Source organism: Postia placenta (genome assembly GCF_002117355.1).
Source record: "Postia placenta MAD-698-R-SB12 unplaced genomic scaffold POSPLAscaffold_10, whole genome shotgun sequence".
Taxonomy (NCBI): Eukaryota; Fungi; Basidiomycota; class Agaricomycetes; order Polyporales; family Adustoporiaceae; genus Rhodonia; species Rhodonia placenta.
This window is the reverse complement of record NW_020169841.1, coordinates 75,127-98,592: the sequence shown is the minus strand read 5'-3', so window position 1 is coordinate 98,592 and position 23,466 is coordinate 75,127. Positions and strand designations below refer to the sequence as shown.

General features: G+C 54.0%; 11 protein-coding genes across 11 annotated transcripts; 5 read left to right on the top strand and 6 right to left on the bottom strand.

Moving 5' to 3' along the window:
• Positions 1 to 192: 192 nt before the first annotated feature.
• On the top strand, positions 193 to 2,310 carry POSPLADRAFT_1147823 (hypothetical protein; the record flags this gene model as incomplete). The annotated part of the gene is made up of 8 exons (XM_024486103.1): positions 193 to 382; positions 491 to 647; positions 708 to 827; positions 886 to 1,096; positions 1,147 to 1,337; positions 1,388 to 1,974; positions 2,049 to 2,137; positions 2,224 to 2,310. 8 exons carry the CDS (start codon positions 193 to 195, stop codon positions 2,308 to 2,310), a joined length of 1,632 nt encoding a protein of 543 aa, XP_024336924.1.
• Positions 2,311 to 5,149: 2,839 nt separating this feature from the next.
• POSPLADRAFT_1047603 (hypothetical protein) lies at positions 5,150 to 6,360 on the bottom strand (the record flags this gene model as incomplete). Its single annotated transcript, XM_024479326.1, has 4 exons — positions 5,150 to 5,157; positions 5,203 to 5,331; positions 5,395 to 6,127; positions 6,235 to 6,360. 4 exons carry the CDS (start codon positions 6,358 to 6,360, stop codon positions 5,150 to 5,152), a joined length of 996 nt encoding a protein of 331 aa, XP_024336923.1.
• A 797-nt stretch (positions 6,361 to 7,157) lies between these two features.
• Positions 7,158 to 8,704, bottom strand: POSPLADRAFT_1182545 (hypothetical protein). The gene is made up of 9 exons (XM_024488927.1): positions 8,602 to 8,704; positions 8,450 to 8,537; positions 8,310 to 8,382; positions 8,181 to 8,248; positions 8,070 to 8,095; positions 7,863 to 7,996; positions 7,679 to 7,798; positions 7,552 to 7,598; positions 7,158 to 7,493 (listed from the first exon to the last, which is right to left on the bottom strand). The coding sequence occupies exons 1-9, from the start codon at positions 8,619 to 8,621 to the stop codon at positions 7,413 to 7,415; spliced, it is 657 nt and encodes a 218-aa protein (XP_024336922.1). The 5' UTR covers positions 8,622 to 8,704; the 3' UTR covers positions 7,158 to 7,412.
• A 662-nt stretch (positions 8,705 to 9,366) lies between these two features.
• POSPLADRAFT_1074934 (hypothetical protein) lies at positions 9,367 to 10,472 on the top strand. Its single transcript, XM_024482765.1, has 6 exons — positions 9,367 to 9,492; positions 9,547 to 9,583; positions 9,643 to 9,902; positions 9,963 to 10,009; positions 10,070 to 10,172; positions 10,229 to 10,472. The coding sequence occupies exons 1-6, from the start codon at positions 9,433 to 9,435 to the stop codon at positions 10,394 to 10,396; spliced, it is 675 nt and encodes a 224-aa protein (XP_024336921.1). The 5' UTR covers positions 9,367 to 9,432; the 3' UTR covers positions 10,397 to 10,472.
• A 212-nt stretch (positions 10,473 to 10,684) lies between these two features.
• On the bottom strand, positions 10,685 to 11,649 carry POSPLADRAFT_1147840 (hypothetical protein; the record flags this gene model as incomplete). The annotated part of the gene is made up of 4 exons (XM_024486104.1): positions 10,685 to 10,862; positions 10,926 to 11,031; positions 11,084 to 11,327; positions 11,410 to 11,649. The coding sequence occupies 4 exons, from the start codon at positions 11,647 to 11,649 to the stop codon at positions 10,685 to 10,687; spliced, it is 768 nt and encodes a 255-aa protein (XP_024336920.1).
• Positions 11,650 to 12,167: 518 nt separating this feature from the next.
• On the top strand, positions 12,168 to 13,508 carry POSPLADRAFT_1148040 (hypothetical protein; the record flags this gene model as incomplete). Its single annotated transcript, XM_024486131.1, has 4 exons — positions 12,168 to 12,728; positions 12,782 to 13,072; positions 13,124 to 13,348; positions 13,410 to 13,508. 4 exons carry the CDS (start codon positions 12,168 to 12,170, stop codon positions 13,506 to 13,508), a joined length of 1,176 nt encoding a protein of 391 aa, XP_024336919.1.
• Positions 13,509 to 13,844: 336 nt separating this feature from the next.
• On the top strand, positions 13,845 to 14,973 carry POSPLADRAFT_1040459 (hypothetical protein). The gene is made up of 5 exons (XM_024477749.1): positions 13,845 to 14,116; positions 14,188 to 14,365; positions 14,416 to 14,530; positions 14,581 to 14,695; positions 14,747 to 14,973. The coding sequence occupies exons 1-5, from the start codon at positions 13,936 to 13,938 to the stop codon at positions 14,818 to 14,820; spliced, it is 663 nt and encodes a 220-aa protein (XP_024336918.1). The 5' UTR covers positions 13,845 to 13,935; the 3' UTR covers positions 14,821 to 14,973.
• A 457-nt stretch (positions 14,974 to 15,430) lies between these two features.
• On the bottom strand, positions 15,431 to 16,788 carry POSPLADRAFT_1148216 (hypothetical protein; the record flags this gene model as incomplete). The annotated part of the gene is made up of 5 exons (XM_024486150.1): positions 15,431 to 15,460; positions 15,565 to 15,681; positions 15,736 to 15,945; positions 16,249 to 16,468; positions 16,580 to 16,788. 5 exons carry the CDS (start codon positions 16,786 to 16,788, stop codon positions 15,431 to 15,433), a joined length of 786 nt encoding a protein of 261 aa, XP_024336917.1.
• Positions 16,789 to 17,852: 1,064 nt separating this feature from the next.
• Positions 17,853 to 19,763, bottom strand: POSPLADRAFT_1148839 (hypothetical protein; the record flags this gene model as incomplete). Its single annotated transcript, XM_024486230.1, has 9 exons — positions 17,853 to 18,039; positions 18,095 to 18,235; positions 18,293 to 18,409; positions 18,464 to 19,072; positions 19,130 to 19,142; positions 19,198 to 19,283; positions 19,337 to 19,444; positions 19,498 to 19,517; positions 19,575 to 19,763. 9 exons carry the CDS (start codon positions 19,761 to 19,763, stop codon positions 17,853 to 17,855), a joined length of 1,470 nt encoding a protein of 489 aa, XP_024336916.1.
• A 417-nt stretch (positions 19,764 to 20,180) lies between these two features.
• Positions 20,181 to 20,969, top strand: POSPLADRAFT_1034807 (hypothetical protein; the record flags this gene model as incomplete). Its single annotated transcript, XM_024477050.1, has 4 exons — positions 20,181 to 20,434; positions 20,487 to 20,511; positions 20,561 to 20,924; positions 20,953 to 20,969. The coding sequence occupies 4 exons, from the start codon at positions 20,181 to 20,183 to the stop codon at positions 20,967 to 20,969; spliced, it is 660 nt and encodes a 219-aa protein (XP_024336915.1).
• Positions 20,970 to 21,234: 265 nt separating this feature from the next.
• Positions 21,235 to 22,923, bottom strand: POSPLADRAFT_1034806 (hypothetical protein; the record flags this gene model as incomplete). Its single annotated transcript, XM_024477049.1, has 4 exons — positions 21,235 to 21,916; positions 21,978 to 22,315; positions 22,368 to 22,744; positions 22,797 to 22,923. The coding sequence occupies 4 exons, from the start codon at positions 22,921 to 22,923 to the stop codon at positions 21,235 to 21,237; spliced, it is 1,524 nt and encodes a 507-aa protein (XP_024336914.1).
• Between the last annotated feature and the right edge of the window lie 543 nt (positions 22,924 to 23,466).

Sequence of the window (23,466 nt, the reverse complement as noted above, 5' to 3'; positions counted from 1 at the left end):
AATTATAGACCTTTGTGATCTCTTTCTGTAGACATAAAAACGGATATCTTATTTTGAATGCACTGAAGTGGTTTTGTCGAATGCGGCTTCTTGCTACTCGGTAGATTTGATCCGCAAATTTCGGGGAACACGACGCGATCGAGTGTCGGCGGTTGCCGTGATTCACACTTTCTTCCACTCTCTGCCTTTGCTATGGCTGGGCACAAGCGGCGCGCGCTCACTACAGATGACCTCCTTCGTATGCAGGAGGAGCCCGGTCGCAAGAGACTCAAAAGAGATCTAGACTCAGACAGTGATGTTGAGGATCAGGCGTCGGACGTGGAACGAAGTTCCATCGCTTCCTCGTTAAGCTCGAGTTCTCACTCAGGCAGCGGCGGTGACGGTTCAGATGACGACGAAGGAGCTGAGCGCCCGTTTGCATCTAGCTTTGATATATCCTGGATACCTGATGAAACCTCGTCTCGAGTATCTGCAAGAAAGGCCCTTGTAGCACCTCGCAATGAGCCCCCTATTATTTCTCCAACTCGGCCATCCACGTTTGCCTCGCTGGGAATAACCTCAACCCTATTCAATGCCTTGTCGAAGATGTCAATACGTGTGCCCACGGAGATCCAGGCCGCCTGTATTCCCCCACTACTTGAAGGCGAGTACCTCACCTATCCCGGGTATCATCAACATCTGTCTGACACAGGCCGCTTCCAAGGCAGAGACTGCATAGGAAACGCAAAGACTGGCTCCGGAAAGACAATTGCATTTGCCCTCCCGATTCTCCAGAAGCTTGCGGTCGATCCGTACGGCATCTTTGCTTTGGTCTTGACACCTACGCGGTATGCATCGTCAGCATGACCACGCATTGCAAGGAATTTGCTCAACCTGTATATGCAGCGAACTCGCATTCCAGATCTCGGAACAGTTCGCTGTTCTAGGTTCAGCTCTCAGCCTACGCACAGCAGTGGTTGTAGGTGGTATGGACATGATGGCACAAGCTCTGGAGCTGGGTCGTCGTCCCCATGTCGTGGTGGGCACGCCGGGCAGGGTGGTGGACCTTCTCAAAAGCTGTAGTGGAGAGTGGGATCTATCTCGCATTAAGTTCCTTGTATGTATTCTTTGGGATCCAGTGCACTCACTACTAATCGACTCTCGCAGGTCCTAGATGAAGCCGATCGCTTGCTGACACCAACTTTCGCACCGGAGCTCTCGTATCTGTTTGAGACCCTTCCGAGAGAACGCCAAACATGCCTATTCACGGCTACTCTTACGCCTGCCGTAGAGAAGTTAGCTCAAGCGCCACCGCGACCAGGCAAGCAGAAGCCGTTTATTCACAGAATGACCGAGACGTGCGTCTATGAATACTCGCTGTGGTTAATTGGCTGATTTAGTTCGCTAGGATTGAGACGGTCGAAACGCTCCAGCAACATTATATTCTAGTGCCATCACAAGTACGCGAATCGTATTTATATTACCTACTATGCAACCCTCCAGAGTCTACGCTCCACCTCCGCCGCGCCCCTCCGGAATCTACAAAGCCGTCCAAGAAGCACAAGCCCGCACCCAAATCCAAGCAAAAAAAAACAAAGCCTAAAGCATCTGACGACCCCGATGAAATCGAGCAGCCCCCACCGACTATCATATTTTGCAAGCGACCTCGCACTGCCGCGTATCTCACGAACCTCCTACAGACGCTGCACATCCGAACCACCGCGCTGCACTCCCGGCTGACGCAGCGCGAACGCCTATCCTCGCTCTCGCTCTTCCGCGCGAGCGTCGTACCTGTGCTCGTGTCGACGGACGTGGGCGGTCGTGGTTTGGATATTGAGGACGTCGCGCTCGTCATCAATTGGGACATGCCCGACGAGCCGGAGGAGTACACGCACCGGGTCGGTCGAACGGCACGTAAGGGCAAGGGTGGTGTGGCGGTGAGCTTCGTAACGGAGCGGGACGAAGAGCGCATCCTGCGCGTGGAGGAGCGAATTAGTGAGTAGGGTGACAGTACCCCAGTGCAATGCCTTCGTTGTGTGAGCGCTGTCGCTGACAGCGGATGCCCGCAGAAACGAAGCTCACGGAGATGGTGCTCCCTGAGGGGAAGGTACTCGATCAGCTTAACGTTGTCTCCACGGCCAAGCGGCTCGCAAACATGGTGCGGCACCCCTCTTTTCACGAGCCCGTGCTCCAGACTGATGTTCTCTCATCTGTCCCCGAACGCGCGCCACTTACCAACTACAGGAGCTCCACGACTCCGACTTCGGGAAGCGCGAGGAGATTCACAAGATCAAAAACGCAAAACGGAAGGCGGATGTGGAAGGGACGTGACACCGCCCTGGATGCGATATCGCTTTGTACATTTTACGCCCCAGATATCATCAGTTCTGCTTGCCAATTGTGTCCCTCGAGACATATGGGCGCTAAGTCTATCCACTCGCAATCTTCAAGAAGCACGGCTAGGATACTTCAGTGTCTCAGGTACGCTTGAGAACACAGGTCAGGACAGAAGCAGCACTATGCACACACGGAGAGGCACCTCACGAAAAACGTCTCACTCGATGGGTTTGGGTGGGTGTGGCCGAGGCCTCATCTTTTGGTCCTTTTCTCTGTCTGAAGGGTATTTTTCGTCCCTGCGCGATTGGGGAAGACTATCTCTGAGAGGATGCTGCCGAGCGAAGGGAAGCCGTGCCGCCACAATATTTCGAAGCCTGTCTCACAACTTGTTATCTCAGCAGGGTGAAGCCAAATTATTTCAGCATGGTCGTGTGGACCACAGCAGGCTACGCTAGCAGTTGCTGTAGCGGACTATATGCGTGTTGTCCGGCTGCGCGCAGAGCTTCTGACAGGTACCCACCTCACTCCGCCCTGCTTCGCATGCAGCAAATTCTGTCAAGCGCGGAATAGGCTGTCGCTCGCTAGTACACTAAGCTGTGCCAAAGCATCCAATGGTCCATGGCACAGCCAACCCCGTCTGCGTGAGCTGTCACGATGCGCACCATTTCGCGCCGATTCATGAAACCAGCTGTAGACGGGAGGTATGGCGAGCTCCCACTCATATGAACGCGACATACTCAACACACCTGGCCAACGTGTCATAGTCGTGTTCAGTTCCCAGGCAGTCAATGATATCTCACCAGCCCCAAAGGCGGAGTGGGGCATCAAAATGAGGCGCGGACGGCGATGCCACGGTGACTGTCACAGTAAATTTGGACGGGCTGAGCTCAGCCGTGCTCATTCATAATGAACCATCCTGAGAAACCGTGTGCTATTAGCTCACCACAAAGGTACGACAGGTAGGTGAGGTCTAGTAGTTGAGAGGGTGTGCGTACATATTGATCCTCTATCTTAGCAGGCTGACGCACCGCCGATAAGTCAGCGTAATCCTCCGAGATCATTTAGCCATTCATTATCTTTCTGGCAGATGCCTCGTGGACAGGCAGCTGATGCTTTCTATTTGACCGATGCGACTACCGGCGCCGAGTTGGACTGCCTGCCTCACTCTCTGTGCCGTTCACGCTAGAAGGCCCTATGGGTATAGGTTGACCAACACGATCACTGACAGGGTAAGAGATGTCATGAGAAGACATGGAAGGAGTACTTACGGCACGGTACCCTTCTCGGGAAGCTTAAATGAGTACAGTCTGAATATATGCCTTCATGCCGTCACACTAGTTGTCATTTACACTTCCGCGAGGCTGGTACAGGCGACCTGCGAGGGAATCATACACATTCCAAAATGTGCGTTTCGCTAGGAGCATAAATGTTGGGAAAACTTATGCGTCAATCTATGAAATCTGGCGCATGCACCACAGCACTACAGCACTAGCATGCATGCCAAATACTGTGGGGCCCGACGTCTAGCAAGTAGTGTACGAGCAACTCACCTAATGAATGTAAGGTAGGTGGAATATGGAGCTCAGAGCATTGGTCATGACGTACGAAATTATCGATGCACTTGCGGTCTTCACCTTGCTATTGCCATAAATATTCCAGCACTGTGCGATCGAGTCATTGGTGCCGGTGGAATGATCGTCTAGCATTCACTGTGGGCTTCGCGGCTGCCTCTCATGATGGCCTTTCATCATGACATATCCCTCGTGCTCACAACACAATCCCGTTGCGAATCGCTGCAGGATGACGAGACGTAAGACGTGCCCCACCTCAAGGAGTTCACCGTTCAAACTACAATGGTTGCACAGTAAGTTGCCGGTATGTGGGGCATGGAGCCGATCACAGAATCTGTATCAGAAAACAATAGAGTTTGGACGGGGCCAGTCTAGCTGGAAGCGCAGCCTACTCACATATGCCGTGGAGTCGAGACCAACTTGTAGAACTGCACGGCCTAGGCAAGGGAGACTGGCACGCAGGAACATATGCTTGGCAACAGCCACTGAGTTGCGCCAATACGCTGCATGTCGGATAATGTCTATCAAGAGTATTAACGAGGTCAGGTAGCGTAACGATCGCAAATGCGAGACATTATGGTACAGCTGGACATACTCGACGGCGTGTATCGACTCGAGAGGTCACATGAAACAGAAAGGAAAGAGGCGAGTATGAAAACAGGGAAGGTCCGATCCCGAGGAGCCGTACGGCGTGTATGCATGGAGGACAACTAGTGAATACAGGTGGTACAGAATACACGAAAGCGAGGATGGGCGATGAAGAACGAACCGATGAGGGCGGAATGCCAATGCTGGGCTGCGGATGAGATGCGAATCGGGACGGAGGCGCATGAAGGTCGGTTTGGGAGTTTTGGACTGAATAACGGTAGGAAGCGGCGATGCGTGTGTAATCGATTCTTCTGCAGGTGTGAGGGCTTAATGAGACAGACGAGGACGAATGCGTTTTAAAAAATAAGTTAGGTGCCCGTCAGCTGCGACGCTGGCGGACGCGACTGCTATCATTCCCAGTCAGCATGTTTGTGTTCGAGATCCCGATATGGACGTAGATGGTGGGGTGAGTCTTCGACTGAACGAGTCCTGGGCCCTTTCCGCAGCGCCGATCCTCTGCGCCATTCGCGGAGCTGAGATCGTTCGTCGATCAGATGGTCCTCTGAGCCGAGCGAACAAGGTGCGAGTAAGAGGCGGCACGCCAGCGCAAGTCGGATACAGAACAGAAATGGGCGTCAGCATTCGCAGAACTCCGAATATAGTCATGGAAGGGTTTACGTGACTGGGGTGTATATATACGGAATAGGGAGGGAGGGAGGCTCAGCACGCACTTTGACAACGGACCACTGTACGATCAACTGCTTAATGCGTTCCCCCAACGACTTCTTGCATACGCCGCACGACAAGTGCTCTTCGAGCGAGCGTAGCGCTGCTTCTATAGCCGCCATTGATAAATCTGCGTACCCATCGAGTTCCGCGTGAGCTGAAAGCCACCCCTAATATGCGCATATACTCTCACCTGGTCGGGCATCCCAAGCGAGGTACGCCGATGCGAGCGCCCATGCACGCGTCAGCTTCTTCTGCTCCGTGAAGTCGCAGTCCGCTGTCGGCGCGTGCGGATGCGGTGGAGGCAAGAGAAGCCGTTTGAGCGCGTCGATGCGCCCCAGGTGAAGGAAGAACAGACGTTTCAGGTAGATTGGCCCCATCTTCTGCACGAGCGCGTCCGAGAGGCTGGCCAGCTGGTACCCGAGAAGATGCGACGAAATAGGCACAGCGAGGTCGTAAAGGTCATGATGCGCGGCGAGCGCGTAGACTTCGATCGGGTTGAAGGGGGCCTGGGCGAGGATGAGGGCGAACAGAGGGGTAGAAGGAGTGCAGTAGCGCTTCACTGGAATCCCATATTCATGGAGCGCGTCCGTAGCGGCTAGAAGGATGTCGAGGGAGGGCGCATAGTGTGCGCAGGAGATGCCGTATATGGTGTGGAGGACGACGTTGACGACGTGGGCTGATTCGGGTAAGGCAATTATGGGACCAAGCTCCTCAACACGGGGAAAGCTCTTGAGCGCGGGAGGGGGGTTAGCTGGCTTGGCGGGCAGGAGGCCACAGAAGCCGTTCTCTGAGGCACCGAGCACTTGTTCGGAGTGAACATAGAAGAAGACGGCGTCGGAGGAGAGAAATACGAGATCGGGCGGGAGGGGGTTCAGATTTGCACCGGAAAAGAAGGTAGTGCTGATGGACACAACAGGGTTAAGCTCGGGGTCAAATGCGGGTGGGGACCCGCTGTTCGACGACTACAAGGGGAGAAGGCCGATATGCGAGCGGTGAGCAGATAGGCGGAAGACATCTAGACAGGACTTACAGGTGGGGTTGGGACCTGGGACGGGGCAGCGGAGCCCGTTTCGTGAACAAGTTTGTCGGACATAATGTCCATGTCGAGTGGCTCGGAGACAAACTGGAGGACACTCTCCCATTCGGGGCTATCCATGGCAGCGTATATGTGGTAGGTGCAGGTAGGTGCACACCGGCGAGGGGCGTTTATGAACGGGAGCGGGGGACGCGGGATTTGCGACCGAGGCCCTGGAACTGGGCGGACGTGGGTGCAAAGGCCAGCGAGGGGCTTCTTCTGTGGAGGCAGGGTCACGGTCAGTGCTTTCGCGTACTTATGCGCCACGGGCGTCCCGCGCTGAGGGTGTGGCAGATGGCAGCTCCAGGCCGTGGACGGAGAGCGCACGGCTGCTCGTCCTCGTCGCCCTCCTCCCGGAACTCCCTTCTGATCCTGGTGGAGTCGCCGCAATAACTCCTCCGGAGCCCAGGCCCCCTGCTGCCGCGATAGCTATAGGGCACGGCACTCACCAGTCGCCCGCCTCTGCGCGCGCGAGGGGCAAATGAACGACGCGCTAGGGGGCCGTGCCGCGATACCAATATCGGCGGAGGCAGTTCTGTGGCGACTGGTCAGATGTGCGTGCGTTCTGCGTAGTGCGCCAGGGATTCGGGAGACCCCTCTGCCTCTGCTCTACGTTCGGGAAAAGCCACAATGTTCGGCGCCGCCCGTCTCCCGCCCCGCCGCATCCGGTTCTTCGCGACGCCTCTCCTCCGCCCCCATACACCACCAGGCGTCATGGATCACAATACCGCCCACCGCAGAAGATATGGTACGAGACGACCATTAACGCCGTGTGGGGGAAGATCCCACTAATAGCACTGAGGTTTATCCCTCACCGGCCGACGCGACCGCCTACGTCATGGTCAGGCCCAGGGTCCAGACCATTGCGCACACCTTATCAACAAGCGACCCTCAGAGTTCCAAGTACAGCTGATGGTGATAGTACATGGGTATGTATCAGCTACCGATTCTCAACTTTCGGCAATTCGTCCTCCAGATATCAATGACGGATAGGCACACCGTGCCACCGTGGCGACGGGACGAATGGCTCTCGGGGTCAAAGGTCCCCCGCAGGCCGCCGGCCCCGCCAATACGGTCACCCCAATATGCATCCATATCGCGCTATTCTCAGCTACCTGGTACAGGTTAACCGACTACCGCGACTTGTCTTCTGCGAGGATGGCCTCGTTCAGCTCGTCCAGCGGAGCCAGCTCTTTCTTGTCTACCAACTCAAACTGCGGGGGGCGGCGCGCTTGAGCGAGATAAATGCATGAGAAAACCACGCAGACTCACTTCGTGTACGAAGAGGAAGAAATGTCGGTAGCTGGTGTTGAGGTGGGCTACACACAGACGGCCAATAAGTATATTGCAAGCGCTCGTGGTGTCAGGAGCTGAATGCGGTCTCACAAAACCGGCGTACCTTCGATACCCAATGCACATATGTGGTCAAAGTGGTTGCTGTATAGATGCGCATACACTCGGAACAGCCGCCGGAACATCGTGCGTATTGTGTCTCGGAAGCTCCTGGGGAACGGCACACCTGCATAGAGCACGCAAGTGAGCAGTTATGCATCGCGTCAAGAACAACGGCGTCGGGCGCCCACCAATCTTGTTAGGGAATACTTCTTCGTTGTCGAGCAGCCCTTGTGCCCAATTCATGAGCGCGTCAACATACTCGGGCGCTGGAAGCTTTGTAGGACGCTTGTACCGCACACCGTCTTCCCATAGATACTCGTATCTATGCAGATGTGCCGTCAGTGGAGTTCGTGGGGATTATATAGCTAGAGGGCCTGAGAGTAGAAGTGACTCACCGCGGACCCGCGGACATGATTGGACACTGGACGACACAATACGCATTGGCAGGTAACGATTCGGGGAGAGTCAGAATGGAAGGCGGTGCAAAAGAGAACAGCAGAGCGTACCTCCTGCGACGTGCAGAATTCCGTGACTGTCCCGTACAGCATGTTGAGGTGATTGAAGAAATCCACAGCTACGACAACCATCGCCTTGAGCTTCCCGACGAAGTCCTCAGACCGACTGGGCGAACTCACCATGTACCGCGAGCCACTCGTTCAGATCCTCGCCCTCCGGCAGCTGCACTGCAAGGCGCAGGTTGCCTGAGCCCTGTTCAATCACCCCGCGCGACAGCGATCGGCAGCGGCCTCTACAGATCCATGCTAGGGGGACTCACGAGCGTTGCTTCGGCATACTTGCGCAGCTGGTACTGCTTCGTGCCCTCCGGGACGTCCTTGCGCGGTTTGAAGGTACGCGTTTTGCCGCTGGCTCCGCCCCGCACCGATATCGATCAGCACGCGTCCTGCGCTGAGCGCAGGGCGAACTTACAGGCCGAAGAATGCAGACATGGTCAGTTCGATACGCAGTAGATGGCGGACTGTGCAGCAGACAACAAGTAGATGATATGAGAAACCAAAGCCGCAGGGTTGGCTATAACCAGACGGTGGCGGATGTGGGGGACGAAGAGACGGAGACTGATCGGGTGGTCGCTTGCCTGGTCACTTTGATGGAAAGGCTTTGCTTAGATCTCTATCTAGATCGCCTCCCCGGCGTTGCGCCCGTTCGATTGCCTAATGAACGTGTCTTGAGTGTAAACGCAATGGGTTCCGGTCAAAGTGGAAGCAAGATTATGAGGTCAATTTCGGGCATCAATTTCGACTATGCATCTGGAGGTCCTAATTTTGTCAAGGCACACACTGCCTGAAGTGACCAAATCGCACTCGATCCGAGAAGTTCACTCGATGTCGATGCGCGCACTGTGAGACCAGCGGCCGTGACGCCCGGGCTAGTACGTTTTGCCATGGCAAGTTCCCACAGCTTCCAGAGCATTCTTCCAGCCATTATATCATCCCCAACTGCGACGCAGAGCTCGCGGCTGATCTCGATGGCGCGCAGGAGGATTAGTAGTGGAATAACGGATTTTGCGGTGGGTTCATTGTCGATCCCGGCTGTTCCGCGCGCTCCGAGCACCGTCTGACATAGCGTCGACTTCGATTGGCACAACGCGCCTGGATGGCTTCATGACAAAGCTGTCTTCCGTGGAGCTACAAAAACAAGCACGCCTCCTGCCGTCCTTCCCAAGCCCACTCACATCAACTTCCTCATACACCACCACCACCACCTACGAACTCAACCATCAACCAACTCCAAATCAACATCATGGGCCGCATCCTCTTTGTCTACACGTCTTGCAGCCGCACCCTTACCGGCGCGCAGACCGTGAGTTCAACTAGTTTCACTTCTGCGTGAAGAGGTCCTCATGTGAATGCGAAGGGATGGTACCTCCCGGAGGCTGCTCACCCATACTATGGTATGCCTTGGAATTGCCCATTTGCAAAAGCAATGAGTTCGACTCACCGACGCACACAGTCCTCGCGGCGCACCACGAGATTGACTTCGCATCGCCCAACGGGCCCAACCCGCCTGTTGACGAGGGAAGCGTCGAGATGTTCAAGGACGACGAGAGCGTCAAGTTCCTCCAGGACGCGACCGTAACGGAAAAGCTCGCAACCGCGAAGAAGCTCTCGGAGGTCAACCCCAGCCAGTACGACGCGGTCTTTTACGTCGGCGGGCATGGTCCCGTGCTTGACCTTGCAACTGACCCGACGAACATCAAGGTTGGGAACGAGGTGAGCACACCATTCGTCGTTGAGCGCGCAAGACGCCGTTTGTTCACGAACAATGTACAGTTCTGGCGATCAGGAAAGATCACTTCGGCAGTCTGCCACGGACCTGCGTGAGTATCTTATCCCATGATGTTTTGTGCTCCTTTGAGTGACGCCCGACGCGCATATAGTGCCCTGGTCGGCGTGACTGACGCCGAAGGCAAGTCGATCTTCACCGGTAAGGCCGCTACGGGCTTCTCCAACACAGAGGAGGAGCAGGTCAACAAAGTGAAGGTGAGTAATCTCAAGGACGAGATGACTTCGTGACTTTGAATTCACTTTATCGTCAGGACATTCCTTTCCTGCTCGAGTCCAGAATCAAGGAACTTGGTGGCAAATACGAGGCGGCGGCTGAGCCTTGGGGCGTTAAGGTTGTTGTCGACGGCAAGCTCATCACGGGTCAGAACCCCGCCTCTGCAAAAGCCATTGGTGAAGCCATTCACAAGGCCCTTGCTTGAGGTCGTCGCACACTAACAGTATACTGTAATCTTATCTTGTGACACTGTACCAATATCATGATTGTCCATTGGCTCATTTGTCGCGTGGTAACTTGTAGCGGAGATGCCACGTTGTGGATTGTAGCCGAGCGCTGAACGCTCTGCACGAAGTCAGCTCAAGCGGAATTTGGAAGACAAATTCACATGCGACAGTCACATGCAAGACCTTGAGCTACTCGGACAGTGTCGTCCTCATATAGCAGTGTAGAAGACGATGCAAATTTGAGTAATAGTACAAACACAAGATGATCAGATATACGCAACAGTCATAACCCAACCCTTCTTCAGCGTGAACCCATCCAGGGCCTCTTTTGCGACGGACGCTAACTCGGGTGAGTCGAACAGGACTTGTGCCATTTTTACTTTCTGCCCAGCTGCGTTTGGTGTTGGTGATGGCGCAACGTGCGTAGACTGGAATCCCTGATATCTGCATGGAGGATCCCGTATCACAAATCGTGGACGCCACCGCCACAACAGATGTATCACGCACTGTTGAAAGAGAACCGAGAGCACGTCATCTGAGACCTCCTGTGGTAGGTTTGTACATAGCAGTCTCGCAGACTGATACTGTACCGTTTGCGGCATAGCACCTGGCGCTGTGCACTAGAGCATGAACTTGACATCCATGACGTCAAGGAATACACGCACCATTCGTGCTGGCCGAGCCCTGCTTTGTCCCCTCGTCGTCGTCCTCAATTTCCATCTCCTCATCGTCGTCATCGTCGTCGGGTCTCTCCCTTTTAGCTTGCCGCCCGTCGACCTCGATCTTCTCGTCCCTCGGTCTTTTCTCTGATCCGTTCACCGGCCGTGTGCTCGCGGGAGATGGTGGGACGAAGTTCGGGTCTTCGCGCTGCAGCGTCGCATATGACTTGGTCTTCGCATACTCGATACGCTGTGTGGATGTAGCACGCCGGCGACGCACTTATTCATATCAACGACTTCCAAACGCAAGGGCTCTCAGATGAATCGCGCACCATCGGCTTATCATAGAAGACGATACCTTCGCAGGCCCGCATGGCCGCTGTTGCGCCCGCCAGGTCCGCAAAGACGAGGAATGCCTGCCCGCGCATTTTGGGGCCCTTCATCGCGACGATGTCGACGACGCGGCCATAGGTCGTGAAGAGCGCGTAGAGCTGGATGCGCAGCTCCTCCTTGTTCACCTTGTCGTTGAGATTGTGCACGTAGAGCGTCGCATTTGGCTGGGTGGACGACATGGCAAACGACCGGTGAGCAGCAAGCAAAGGAGAGTTTGGGAGTATAACGCTGAACCCTCCCGATCCGGACAGTGACCACATATTCATTTTCCCACGGCGTCACAGGCTGCATTTTCGGGGGCCTTGCCGGCCAGCCAAGCCCTCCTTGCCGGGAATGCGGTGATGGCTCCCGGCGAGCTGGCCGTCACAGGTCACGTTCGTATGGTCGCGCAGTGCACGTTCCCCGAATCAATTGGTGCTAGCGCTGAAGACAGGTTTCAAAAGAAGGGCGGCAAGTTCTGCACGACCTCTGCTGTGTTCCCAGGACCGCCTTGTTGCAATAGGTCAACAAGAGGCACACTCGCGTCGGTGAGTGCCCCAATCCGTCGTCCGAATGCCCTGGAGTCGTCGCTGAAAGGGGTTACACGCGTCCAGGTCCCCGCCCGATCATAGACAGCGTGCCACGATCCCAAAACTAACGAACGCGTCTCTGTACTGCCCATGAAAATCTGACGTGTATAACGCATATACCAGTCGACATGAACGCGCAGCAAGCTATAGCACGGCTTCCTCCCTTCCTCGTTCCCTTCTTTACATTCTCCTACCCAACTGCTCCTCCGGCCGTACCAGATTCATTCCCCAACTCGTCTTACTACAACACTGGTCCGCTCGATGCCTGCATCATCATCTCCTGCATCGCTGTCATGGCGGTCCTGCGCGACGTTGCTCGCCTGTATCTCCTGGAGCCCTTCGCGCGATGGAAACTGACACGCGACATCCGGCTGCAAAGAAACGCAAAGACCACGATAACGAACGGAAAAACGAACGGTGTTACCAATGGTCATACAGCAACGAGTGACTCCGCGAATGGAGAGACAAAGGAAAATGGAGAGGCGAAGGCTACTGGTGTGGAGTACGGTAACGGGCATGCCGTTCTTTCCGCCACGAACAAACACGCAAATGGGAACGAGCATATAATATATGCCCAAGGCATTGCACTTTCTCGAAAAGAAGCCAAGCGGATACACAGGAGTGTGTTGCGCTTCGCCGAACAAGGCTGGTCCGTGATCTCCTATACATTTGTCTGGTGCTTCGGATTGGTGTGTCCTCTTCCCCTTGTATTACGCTGATCGACCCGCTGACCGGCTTGTAGTATGTTCACAGCCAGTTGCCCACTCGAGTGCTAGATCCGATTGATGCCTGGTTAAATTACCCTCACATTCCTCTTGCCGGGCCTGTCAAGTTCTACTATCTCCTAGAGACGGCGTTATATTGCCACCAAATTCTCATCATCAATGCGGAGGCTCGTCGCAAGGACCATTGGCAGATGATGACACACCATGTCATTACCATCGCCCTTATGGTCGGGAGCTACTCCTGCTTCTACACGCGCGTCGGATGTCTTGTAATGCTCATCATGGACTGGTGCGACATCTGGTTGCCTGTATGTTGCCTCCCTGCACATAACGATCTGGCACTGACTGCGCATTGGTAGCTCGCCAAAATGCTCCGTTACCTCTCGCTGACGACCGCTTGTGACATCGCCTTTGTCTTATTCATGGTCTCTTGGGCGATTACGCGTCATGTACTTTTCATCCTCGTCATAAAGTCGACATGGGACGCGCAATATCTCATTCCTCATCTGTGGGACCCTGTACGAGGGCAGCCCATGTCCGCCAAACTTTACTGGTCCTTGCTGGCCATGATTATTGCGCTTCAGGTAATGTATTGCTCTACGAATTGCCTTTGACAAATGCTCACATCTGTATCGCACGTGCTAGGTCATCCAAATGATGTGGTTCTGGAGGATTTGCCGAGTGGCATACCGGGTAGTCAGCGGGAAAGGCGCAGAGGATGAACGCAGCGACGACGAAGAGTGAGTGTTATGCTTTGAATGAGTCACTCACTGCGTGCTGAGTAATATTCAGTGATGACAGCTATGAAGGTGAGGGGGAAGAAAAGAGAGGGCGATGAGTGCTGGTTGAACAATGATAAAGATTTGTTGGTGCTGGTCATCTCACAGCCTCCTGAATGCTCCCACTTATCCTAGCATCTTCCCTTGGTGTAATACATACGTGCTTCATGTGGACTACATTTGCGTACGACCTTGCTTGCGATTCTGCCGCAGACTGCGACCAATAGGAGGTTGCCTTATCGGGCGGATCGAGTGACCCTAGGGCGTCACGCAGCACGGTACTAGTGTTCATTGCTTTCCACAGACCAGCACTCATCCTAAGTACTGCTTCTCTCTCATCGCCCTTCTGCACTCTTGTCTTACATACTCTTTGTGCTGTGACATTCGCAAAGATGATGGCGTCGTTTATGAGTTACTTTGGCGGTCGCCGTGACGCTAAGCAAACATCGCGAAACGCCATTGTGACTCTGCGGCAGCAGCTGCAGATGATAGACAAGAAGGAGGAGTATCTGCAGAAGAAGATTGACGAGGAGCTCAAGAAGGCGAAGACGAATGCTGTGGCGAACAAGGCAGGTGCGTAGCGTGTCGTCGAACTCGGTGGTTCATGCTGTGATATGGACCTTCACGCCATCACGTACGGGCAGCCGCGACCGCTGCGCTGCGGCGGAAGAAGGCGACGGAGCAAGAGCTTGAGCGACTGCAAGGCACTCGGTTTCAACTAGAGATGCAAGTCAACACGCTGGAGGCAGCGACCTTCAATGCGGAGACGATGGCCGCGATGAAGCAGGCGGGTGGTGCGCTGAAAGACATCCACAACAACTTGTACGCTGTCATTCTGAGCATATCATGCATCCTACTGACATCTCATGCAGTTCAATCGCCAAGGTCGACGAGACTATGGCTGAGATTCAAGAGCAGACGCAGCTGGCGAATGAAGTCTCGGAGGCGATATCGGCCAATAACTACGCTGGAGTTGAGATCGACGAGGTAGGCATGATAGCTCTGCCTTGTGCTTTTGCTAATGCTTCTAGCCCCAGGATGAACTGAAGGCGGAGTTGGCTGAGATTGAGCAAGACGAGCTGAATGAGCGGCTTATGGGAGCCGATCATGTACCATTGCACCAGCCCGCGGGTCCAAGCAAGGTCGAGGACAGTGAGTGTATATGCATTGCCTTGCTTTGATGGAACTCAACGAATGCTATAGGATGGCAACCTGCAGCAGAAGATGATGATGAAGAAGCTCAGCTCAAAGAGCTGCAGGCGGCCTTGACAATGTAACATACCCATGTTAATACTCTCACTTGTACCTCTCCACCGCATTCCCGACTGGTTATCTACTGTTACATTATGTTCTAGGATTGTCCTGTCTTCTTAGTGCTGTCCTGATCCTCCACTGCTGTATAGTCGTTGCATATTTCTCTGAGCCATGGACAATCAGCCTGCCAATTAGAGGATCCCCCACTTCCGCAGGTAGGCAAGCGAGAGAAACGTACATACGTGCAATACATGTACATCAAGAGTGAACCATTAAAGAGATTAGCATGCATACAATATGACACCAGGAATATTGTTATTTGATAGTTCCGTTATGAAGTCCGTGCAAGATGGAATTATTCTACTAAACACTCACGCCCATGCAATAAGAAAACAGTTGCAAGTACCATGTCATGAAAATCCGCGGATGCCAAGCACGTGTCGGACATCGCTAGTGAAACGCAGGGAGTCGAGAACAGGCAAGAGGTCGAGCAACGCCTCATCATGCGGATCATGCGTCCAACCCTCTATCGGAATCCCATTCGCTGCGAGAAGTGGGTGTGAACATTCGACGTCAAATGATGAGGCGGGGAATTACCTTCGTTTATGTTATAGCATACTGGCGAATTATCAATTAAGCAAACACGTGCGAGGTCGTCTTCAACTATTGAGAGATCCTTTGTATATGATCCATTCGGCAACTGTGTACATGACTGTCACGACGAAGAGATTAGTAGACCCAACTATACGTGAAACATGAACACATACCTCTCTGAAGAGACGCCGTTGCAGGATACCTCGTCCAGCATCCAACCAGTCAATGACAGGATCGGCGTATTCTTGCATAGACGCCGTGAAAATAACGAGTGTATACCACCCAGATACCTTGCGTCGTACGCGTCATTGCGATGTAGAATGTCTTCAAGACACACAACCCACCTTCCTGAGAAAGTAGTCCACGAAGGGCCGCTTGTATACATGATACAGCGTACTTCGACCACCTAACACAACCTCGACGACATGCCCTGCGCCTTTGTTACCTCTGCCAAAGATACCGAGACCTAGGAGGCCCGGACCACTTGACTGTGCGTGCATCATCGGCCTGGACGTCGAATGTATGAGGGTCTCGTCGAGATCGAGCACTAGTGTCTTCGGAAGGTGGAATCCGGTTTTGCGTGTTCCAGTGCTAGGAGTTGACGAACGAGACGCGACGGATGTTTCTCTTGCTAATGTGGACACTGCGGCCGAGGCGACAGAGGGAGGGGGAAGGGATGGGTTGTCCGGATCTGTTCCGGGTGGCGAATCCCTTGCGGGCGCGGGACGGACGACGGGTGTCGAGGGATCTGGAGGAAGGATATCAACAAGTGGCGGTGGTGGCAATGACGGTAGTGGTGCGGAGAACGGTGGTGGGATTGCGGGCTGGTATGGTGTCTGTGGAAGGTCTAATATTACAGATTTCTCGTCCTTACTCTCGTCTTCAGAGTCCTTCTCGTCCTCGTCCGTGCCCTCCTCTACTGCCACCTCGACTCCCCGTCGCGCCAATGTCCTCCACGCCGTGCACACAGCATTCCAGAATTGCAGGATGATTCGTACAAAGAAGATACTTCTGAGGACGGCACCAGAAGACCGTTTCGGCTTGATGGCCTTCTCCGTAGACGAGAGAGATGGACGTCTGGAAGACGGCTTTGACTGTGAGGAGGCAGCAGAGGAAGAGGACTGTTGCTGAATAGGATAGTGAAGGATGTCCACTGCAGCCGCCGGGTTGACATCCGCAGATGACAACGACCTCTTGAGAATCCACGTCCCGGACGCAGACCTCTCGGGGAATGAGACACGAAGTGACTTTGTCGACCACGAGCGTACGCGTTTATGAACAACATCCTGGTGTTCAGTACCGAGCGAGGGCGACGTCTCCGAGACCGGTGTAGACGGTGGGGCGCGCGGGGAGGCTAGCACATCGAATTGCCGGGTGAGATATGTCAGCGAATTCATCTGCGTCGCACCGACGCCTGAAGACGCTGCGGAGAGCAGACGGTGAAGAGAGGGAAGACGGGCAGGTAGGAAATGAAGTACAGGAGATGTGGGACGAGATGAGGATGGTTCGCGGAGTTGTCGAGGTGCGGACCAGAAACGCGTGGAGATCGGTGCGCGTGGTCGCTCGAACGACTCTGCCATCGTCCGCCACTTTACATCCGCAGGCAACCGCTTTGTCTTTTATTCACAACCGACTCTGCTGACTCCGCCGGTCAACCCCGCTCGTGTTCCTGCCGTCTTTCTCAGTCTGACCGCACGACGAGATCCGTCAGGTCATCTTTCTCCCCGTTCTGTCCGTGCTGGCTATCTAGCTATGGGTATTTCGTGTAACGTGCTTCGAAAGCAGTTCTGACTTCTGACTCTTCTTGTTATCGATTCCACACGTGCGACTGAACATAGCAAACGTGCGAGGGTATGTTCTCAACGTTCCGAGTAGCATTCTTGCATAATGCGTCGGAACCGCATGATTGGCAATCTGATTTTCGCAGGGTGTCCGTGTTCGACCCCTTCTCCGTCGACATTACTGCCAAACGTGCCATGATCAATCCTGAGCTGGTCTTCCCTGAATAACGACTGGGCATTGTACGAGACGATTTAGGCTGCCCACTCGGATTAAGACGTTTGCTCATTTGCGAGTATTCCAAATGGGGTCGTCCAAGGCAGAAGTCTGAGTTTCGGCAAGTCTGCAGGTGATGGCACGCGCACGGAGGCCACAGCCTCTGTACGTGCGCATGTCGTCCGATACGGGTGGATCATGTCATGTCATCGACTGCAACAGAAGGATATGTTGACGAGAATGTCTGGTGACGTCGTCAGCTGCTAGATTCGACATCCCAGCGTGATGCTGCACGCATGTGTGAGCCGTAAGTTATGACAGTGTAGAACAAGAATGAATCTTCGGATCCGAGTATAGAGCCTATTTGATACGCTACGCGCTGTTGTCATAGTACACTATTAGTAACCACGTCGAACGTGATGCATGATGGACTATGTAGCACTTCATGGGTGGAAACATATGGGTATTAGACAAGGTAACGGAAGCCCTTCTCTGTAGCGCCTCTCGCCTCTTCCTCCTTCTCGAACTTCCGGTTCAGCGATAGCAAGTGCAGCTTGAGTATGTATAGCATTATGATTGCCAAGCCAGTCGTTGCGATGCAGATTGCGTATGAATAGCGGTACGTAGGGCCCCATGAGCTTGACCAGGTATACCTAAGCCAGCACATGAGTACGACTGTGCACAGACGAAACAATCTGATGCACTGACGAGCCAGCGACGTTGCCGATTTGGGACCACGCGTTAACGAAGGCCACTGCGACAGCACGCTTGGATGGCGGGCGAGGGAAGGTGTTGCTGGTCCAAGTGTAGAGGACGATAAAACCTACATATTGTTGCGCCATCAGAAACCTGCTCGCATATATCAGTAGGGGCTCTTTATCCCAGATAACTTTAGCCGCCACCTACAGGGACACATATCGAGCAGCGGTGTTCATGGTAGACATCGCTATGATGAATCCAACAATGCCCGTAAGATAGGGCACTGTCATATGCCAGAACCGTTCGCCAGTCTTGTCGGAGTGTCTAAGCGTGAACGATAAAATCCTCGCTCAATATAGACGTGATGCCCACACTCACCTGGAATTGACGTAGCCGAGGATTGCTGCTGTGACGAAAGGTGGCGCACAAAGCAACAGCGACACAGTTGTGTCGAAGCCCAGAGTCGCGGTCAGGGTGGGGAAGAATGCATTGAAGCTTAACGCAACGACCTGGCTTAGCATGGCGAACGCCATCCACCAGACCTTCCAGTCCGTCATAGCCATCCATAGTCCTGATCCCTTTCTTCCAGCTTCGGTCTCCTTTTCGTCGCCTACTCCCACGTCCTCTTCCATTCGTCGCATAGCGAGACGACGTTCGATGTCGCTAAGCCAGCGTCCACGCGTCGTCGTGGGGAAGTCAGGCAGTAGGAAAATGGCGCAGATGGCACAGAAAACCGTCAGAGATCCTTCAATAAAGAACAGCCACCGCCATGCAGATTGCCCGAGCTTGCCTTGCATGCGGTCGAGGATACCGGATGCAATAAGTGCACCAAAAGCATTGCTGATGATGTTTCCGCCGTAAAGGAGCGCCGTTCGAGCACCAGTTTCACTTCGCTTGTACCACTTACTAATGAGGAAAAGAGAGCCGGGGAAGAATGCGGCTTCCATGAACCCAAGGAAGAAGCGCGTTAATAGCGCACCGACGAAGCTGTAAGATATGAATGCGTCAATTGAGGCGTACACGGCCTGATATCGTCCGTCTTACTTCTTGGTGATACCTGCCCGAAGATCATCAAAAACATTCATTAGGGAATAATTGACATAGCAGCTGACCGGTCAAAATTGATAGGACGCCCCATATAATCATGCACAGTGGCAGCTGGAGGGATGGCTTTCCCATGTGGTTGAGAATCATATTTCTGTAGGGACAGAGTTGCATGGAACACCGTCATGAACACTTCGACAGACTTACGAAGGTATCTGCATGATGATATAGCCTACGTATAGAATCGATAGTAACGTGGCAAATTGCTGCCCTTCGAGATGCAAATCGCTCTCGAAACCTCGAAGCCGTGCAGCCCTGCGTACGCTATTGAATGGTGGCGTATACCATCATGGCTCGAATAAACGTACGCTGCATTATTCCGGTCTATCTAGGAGAGCGGGAATCAACAAAATACTATCCCGCACGTTTGTCATGTATTGCTTACATAGTTCAAGATGTATATAATAACCAGGATGAACATGCGCGCGTCGAGTTTCCACAACAGCCTACGTTCCAGTTTCTTGCGTGCCTCAGTGCCGCCAAACTCTGCGTCGGGATCATCAGAGACTATGTTTATGGCCTCAACGTCATCAGCTTTTTCTATGGGAGACGAAGAGCGTGATTTGGTCGCCATCTCGAGAGGGTAACTTGGCGTGCACAAATGTCAGGATCTTGGGGGCGACGCAGAAGACGCGAGGTGTCCCGCATCTCCGGGTGGTCTTTATTCTTATGCTGCATGCTTCCTGAACCATCTGCTATTCACAAGAGGCCGTTGGATGGTCACGCGGCCTAAAATAACGGAAGGAGCGGTGGAGAAAGCGTCCCGGACGAAGATCCTAGGCCAAGCACGAGCCTTGCCTTTTCGGGCGCGCGGTGCTATCAAGGAACGCGCACGTGACCGACGCGAACGCCGTTTACGCGTGTGATGGGACTCGCGCCTCGCAGTTTGCCCCGCGCCCGTGAGCGCTCGCAAGTCCAACCCGCTCGCCAGCCCCGCTGCCGGCCAGCTCGTCAATCTCGCGGCTCTTCCTGAGAACATCTTATCTTCGCCATGGACTACTGCGCCGACGACATTTTGCTTAATGGCTATGAACGCATGTGTCTCGCCATCTCCTCCCTTCCGACGCTGGAGGAGAAAGACATTCCTCTCGACGAGTCGTGCCCCATTTGTTTGAATTCATTCAAGAGCATCCATGAAGGAGAAACACAGAGTGATGGTGCACTGGTTGGCCTCTTGGTTCATCCCATAGAACTCAGAGGCGTCACAAAGTTGGAGGGTTGCGGTCATGTCTTCTGTCGTGTCGAGTGCGTCTCACCTTTCCGTCTTCGAGAACTGGCGCTTTAACTGCTTATCTAGTCTCATTGAGTGGATAAGGGGTCGGGTATGACCCTCCCTGCTTCTTACGTATGTCTCGCTGAATGCTCCCACAGCACGGTACCTGCCCGGCATGCCGCCACCAGTTCGCCAACATTCGCCCTCTCACAGAATCGGATTACGAATCTTCCGACGGGGAATATGTACCTGGCGAAGATGACGAAGAAGAGGATGACGGCTTTTTGGACACTGATGACTTCGACGGCGACGACTTTGAGTTTGATGTTGACGAGATGGATTTAGACCAGTCCGAGGAGCTAGAGGTCTACCTCGACGTACATGTCGAGACCGACGGGGATGTCGAAGTCGACGTCAACGTTGAAGGTGACAACGACGTGACCCACGAAGTCGTCTGGGAGGGTGGCGACGAAGACGACGGCATGGAGAACTGGGGCTTGAGCGATGGGGACGGCTCTGAGAGTTTGTCCGAAGGCGACCTCTTTGTCAGCGGGGACGAAGCGTTAGGTGATGCGTACGGTAAGTTACAATGTCTCCACCTGATTCACTAAAACTAAGCGCGGTCCAGATGCCGGAGTATATGAAGCAAGCGATTATCACTCCGCCGACGAGGGTAGCATTGCAGACGATCCGAAGTAGGAATAGGTCTTATTTTGGATCGCACAGAACATATTGTATACCTTTTTCATCGGTTTGTACATTGGCTGTACCCTTGTTCTTTCTGTACACTAATGCATCACAGATTGTATAACAATAACCAGCATCTATGTGTTTACATGCCTCTAGCAGTCTTGAGTACTTCGTTAACAACTACTCCTTCTCTCCCTTCCAGCCAGATACCGGTGAACTTGCCGCTCCACCGCGTCCCTTTGCCTCCACCCTTGACACTCAGCTTACTATTCAGCCCCTCTCCGACCTCTCTCACCTTCTCCTCATCCGCTCCGAAGATCAACACCACGCTGGTGGATGAAGCGTTCTGAGAAGAAGGTGAGGACGACAGCACAATTAAGTATGGTTCCAGGTCGGACGGCGCCTGGCTCGCGTAGCTCATGGAGATGGCGTTCAAAAATCCGAGTGCATTCGTGGAGTCATCCACGCGATGTCGATGCGCAAATGCCCCCTCCGGACTCTCCAAGTCATTGGCGACGACGTTCAATAGATCCTTCGCAACAACCGCGGCGAGCTCGGCTTCGAGGTCTTCAACGCGCTTTGTGGCCTTCTTCCGCTCCTCCACCACCTGTTCGACGCGTTCCGGCACCTGAGGCGCTCCGCAGCTGAGCGTTGTAGCGGTGCCGGCCAGCAGAGTGTGCGTAGACGTGAGGTAGGTGATCAGCCGTGGACCAGATAGGAAATACAAACGCGCCGAACTGGTGTTCGATCGCGACAATGCATCTGTATGCGGCAGCAGGAAGAGTTGCAAATTATGCGTCGTAGGCATGTGCGTTCCGCAGCATCTAAATATGTGTCAATACTGATCCTATACGCTGAGGTCGTGAGTCTGAGAGGGATACACACGGGCTGCGGTCGATGCCATCAATAATGACTGTCCGTTTTACTCCGCCTGTATAGTCAGACGGGAGTCCCTTGCCAACGTTGCGACCACTTTCAAGTTTGGGCACTTCCGAGATTTTCTCGCGATCCAGCTCCTCTACTTCGACGTGCACGGCTCGACCTTCGAAGACAAGCCTATTGGCTTCCTCTTGTATCGTGGCAATCTCCTCGGTAGTCATGCTCCGAGGAATCTCAACATAGGACGGGGCCGGGTAAGCCGTCAGAGACCAAGATAGAGTGGGTAAGTTTAGCCGGGTCTCGATAACGGCAGATAGCAAGTGCTGCGATGTGTGCATGCTCGTCTAGGGCTAGGTCAGGATCACATTTTACAAGGAAGCAGGTGGCTTGACGTACATGGTCCAGCCGCCGCTTGACGCCGTCCTCACCCAATGCGACACCAACTCTCGATCCTGGTGTGAAGACTCGTAGCGCCGATTCTGCATTTGCGTCTCTCGCACGAACATAGTGCACAGCATGACCGCCATGCCTCTTGACCTCTATGACATTCCAAAGCTCTCCGTCCTCGCTGGTGAGTATTCCAATGTCCGACGGTTGCCCTCCACCTTCCGGGAAGATGATTGTATCGTGCAAGATTACTTCAAGCAAAGGCTCGGATGGCGGAGGCTGCGCCTTGTCCTTCTTGCTCTTCCTACCATTCGAAGGTACCGCTGATTGCTGAGATACTGTGCAGCTCACAACGGTTGTGGCCAGTTCGCGCAGAAGCGGATCTCCTGAATATCACGTCAGCTACAGCAATACTAATTTCACAGACTACCTGCGCACGTTGACATGCCAGGAGACCGACAGGAATTGGCTGCAACGGATCAGTCGGGATCCGTAGTGTAGGCGAGACAATACGGTGGTAGGTTCGTGGTGTGGTAGGTGGTAAGAGGACTACAGACGCAGCCATGTTGTTTCTCGCAGTCAAGGCTTGCTGGAGAAAGTCTGGAGAGTGACTCGGAGATGCTGAGCGACTCAGGCACCAGCATGCACCGCGGCCATTCCCCGATCGCTGAAAGAAGCGGACCGATCGTCCGGGGACGATCGCTCAACGCCCACGGGGAAATATCGGTTATCGCAAGCGACCACCGCTCCTCGAACCGAGCTCGTGCGTTCTTCCGCTAGCTCTTTCACGGGCGGCCACCTTGTCGACCCCATTTTGATTCTGTCATGTCGCACAACCACGTCCTTCCGCAAACAGAGTATGTGCGATGGCTGTCGCTCTGCGGGGCTCCACGGGGTAGTGGTCGATCTTGGAAATTTACGCCTGTCTTGGCAGTGCGTCGCAACGCGGGGTACCAGGCAATACAGAACACGCAGATGTCTGCTTGTGTCGATGTGATAAACCCGGTGTCAATTCTGGCCGGATCCGCCGTCCAGCGAGCATAGATAGCGCCGCCCTTGCCCCGAGGGTTCTGCTCGCTTCGCCGGGTTCTCTTTCTATCGGACCACC

Coding starts and splice junctions, on each gene's coding strand:
- POSPLADRAFT_1182545 (XM_024488927.1), bottom strand. CDS start 8,621: ATGTCTGCATTCTTCGGCCT. Junction 8,096..8,180: donor AATTCTGCACGTCGCAGGAG/GTACGCTCTGCT, acceptor TGTGTCGTCCAG/TGTCCAATCATGTCCGCGGG. Junction 7,599..7,678: donor ATGTGCATTGGGTATCGAAG/GTACGCCGGTTT, acceptor GTCTGTGTGTAG/CCCACCTCAACACCAGCTAC.
- POSPLADRAFT_1074934 (XM_024482765.1), top strand. CDS start 9,433: ATGGGCCGCATCCTCTTTGTCTACACGTCTTGCAGCCGCACCCTTACC. Junction 10,010..10,069: donor GCAGTCTGCCACGGACCTGC/GTGAGTATCTTA, acceptor ACGCGCATATAG/TGCCCTGGTCGGCGTGACTG. Junction 10,173..10,228: donor AGCAGGTCAACAAAGTGAAG/GTGAGTAATCTC, acceptor CTTTATCGTCAG/GACATTCCTTTCCTGCTCGA.
- POSPLADRAFT_1040459 (XM_024477749.1), top strand. CDS start 13,936: ATGATGGCGTCGTTTATGAGTTACTTTGGCGGTCGCCGTGACGCTAAG. Junction 14,117..14,187: donor TGCTGTGGCGAACAAGGCAG/GTGCGTAGCGTG, acceptor ACGTACGGGCAG/CCGCGACCGCTGCGCTGCGG. Junction 14,531..14,580: donor CTGGAGTTGAGATCGACGAG/GTAGGCATGATA, acceptor TTCTAGCCCCAG/GATGAACTGAAGGCGGAGTT.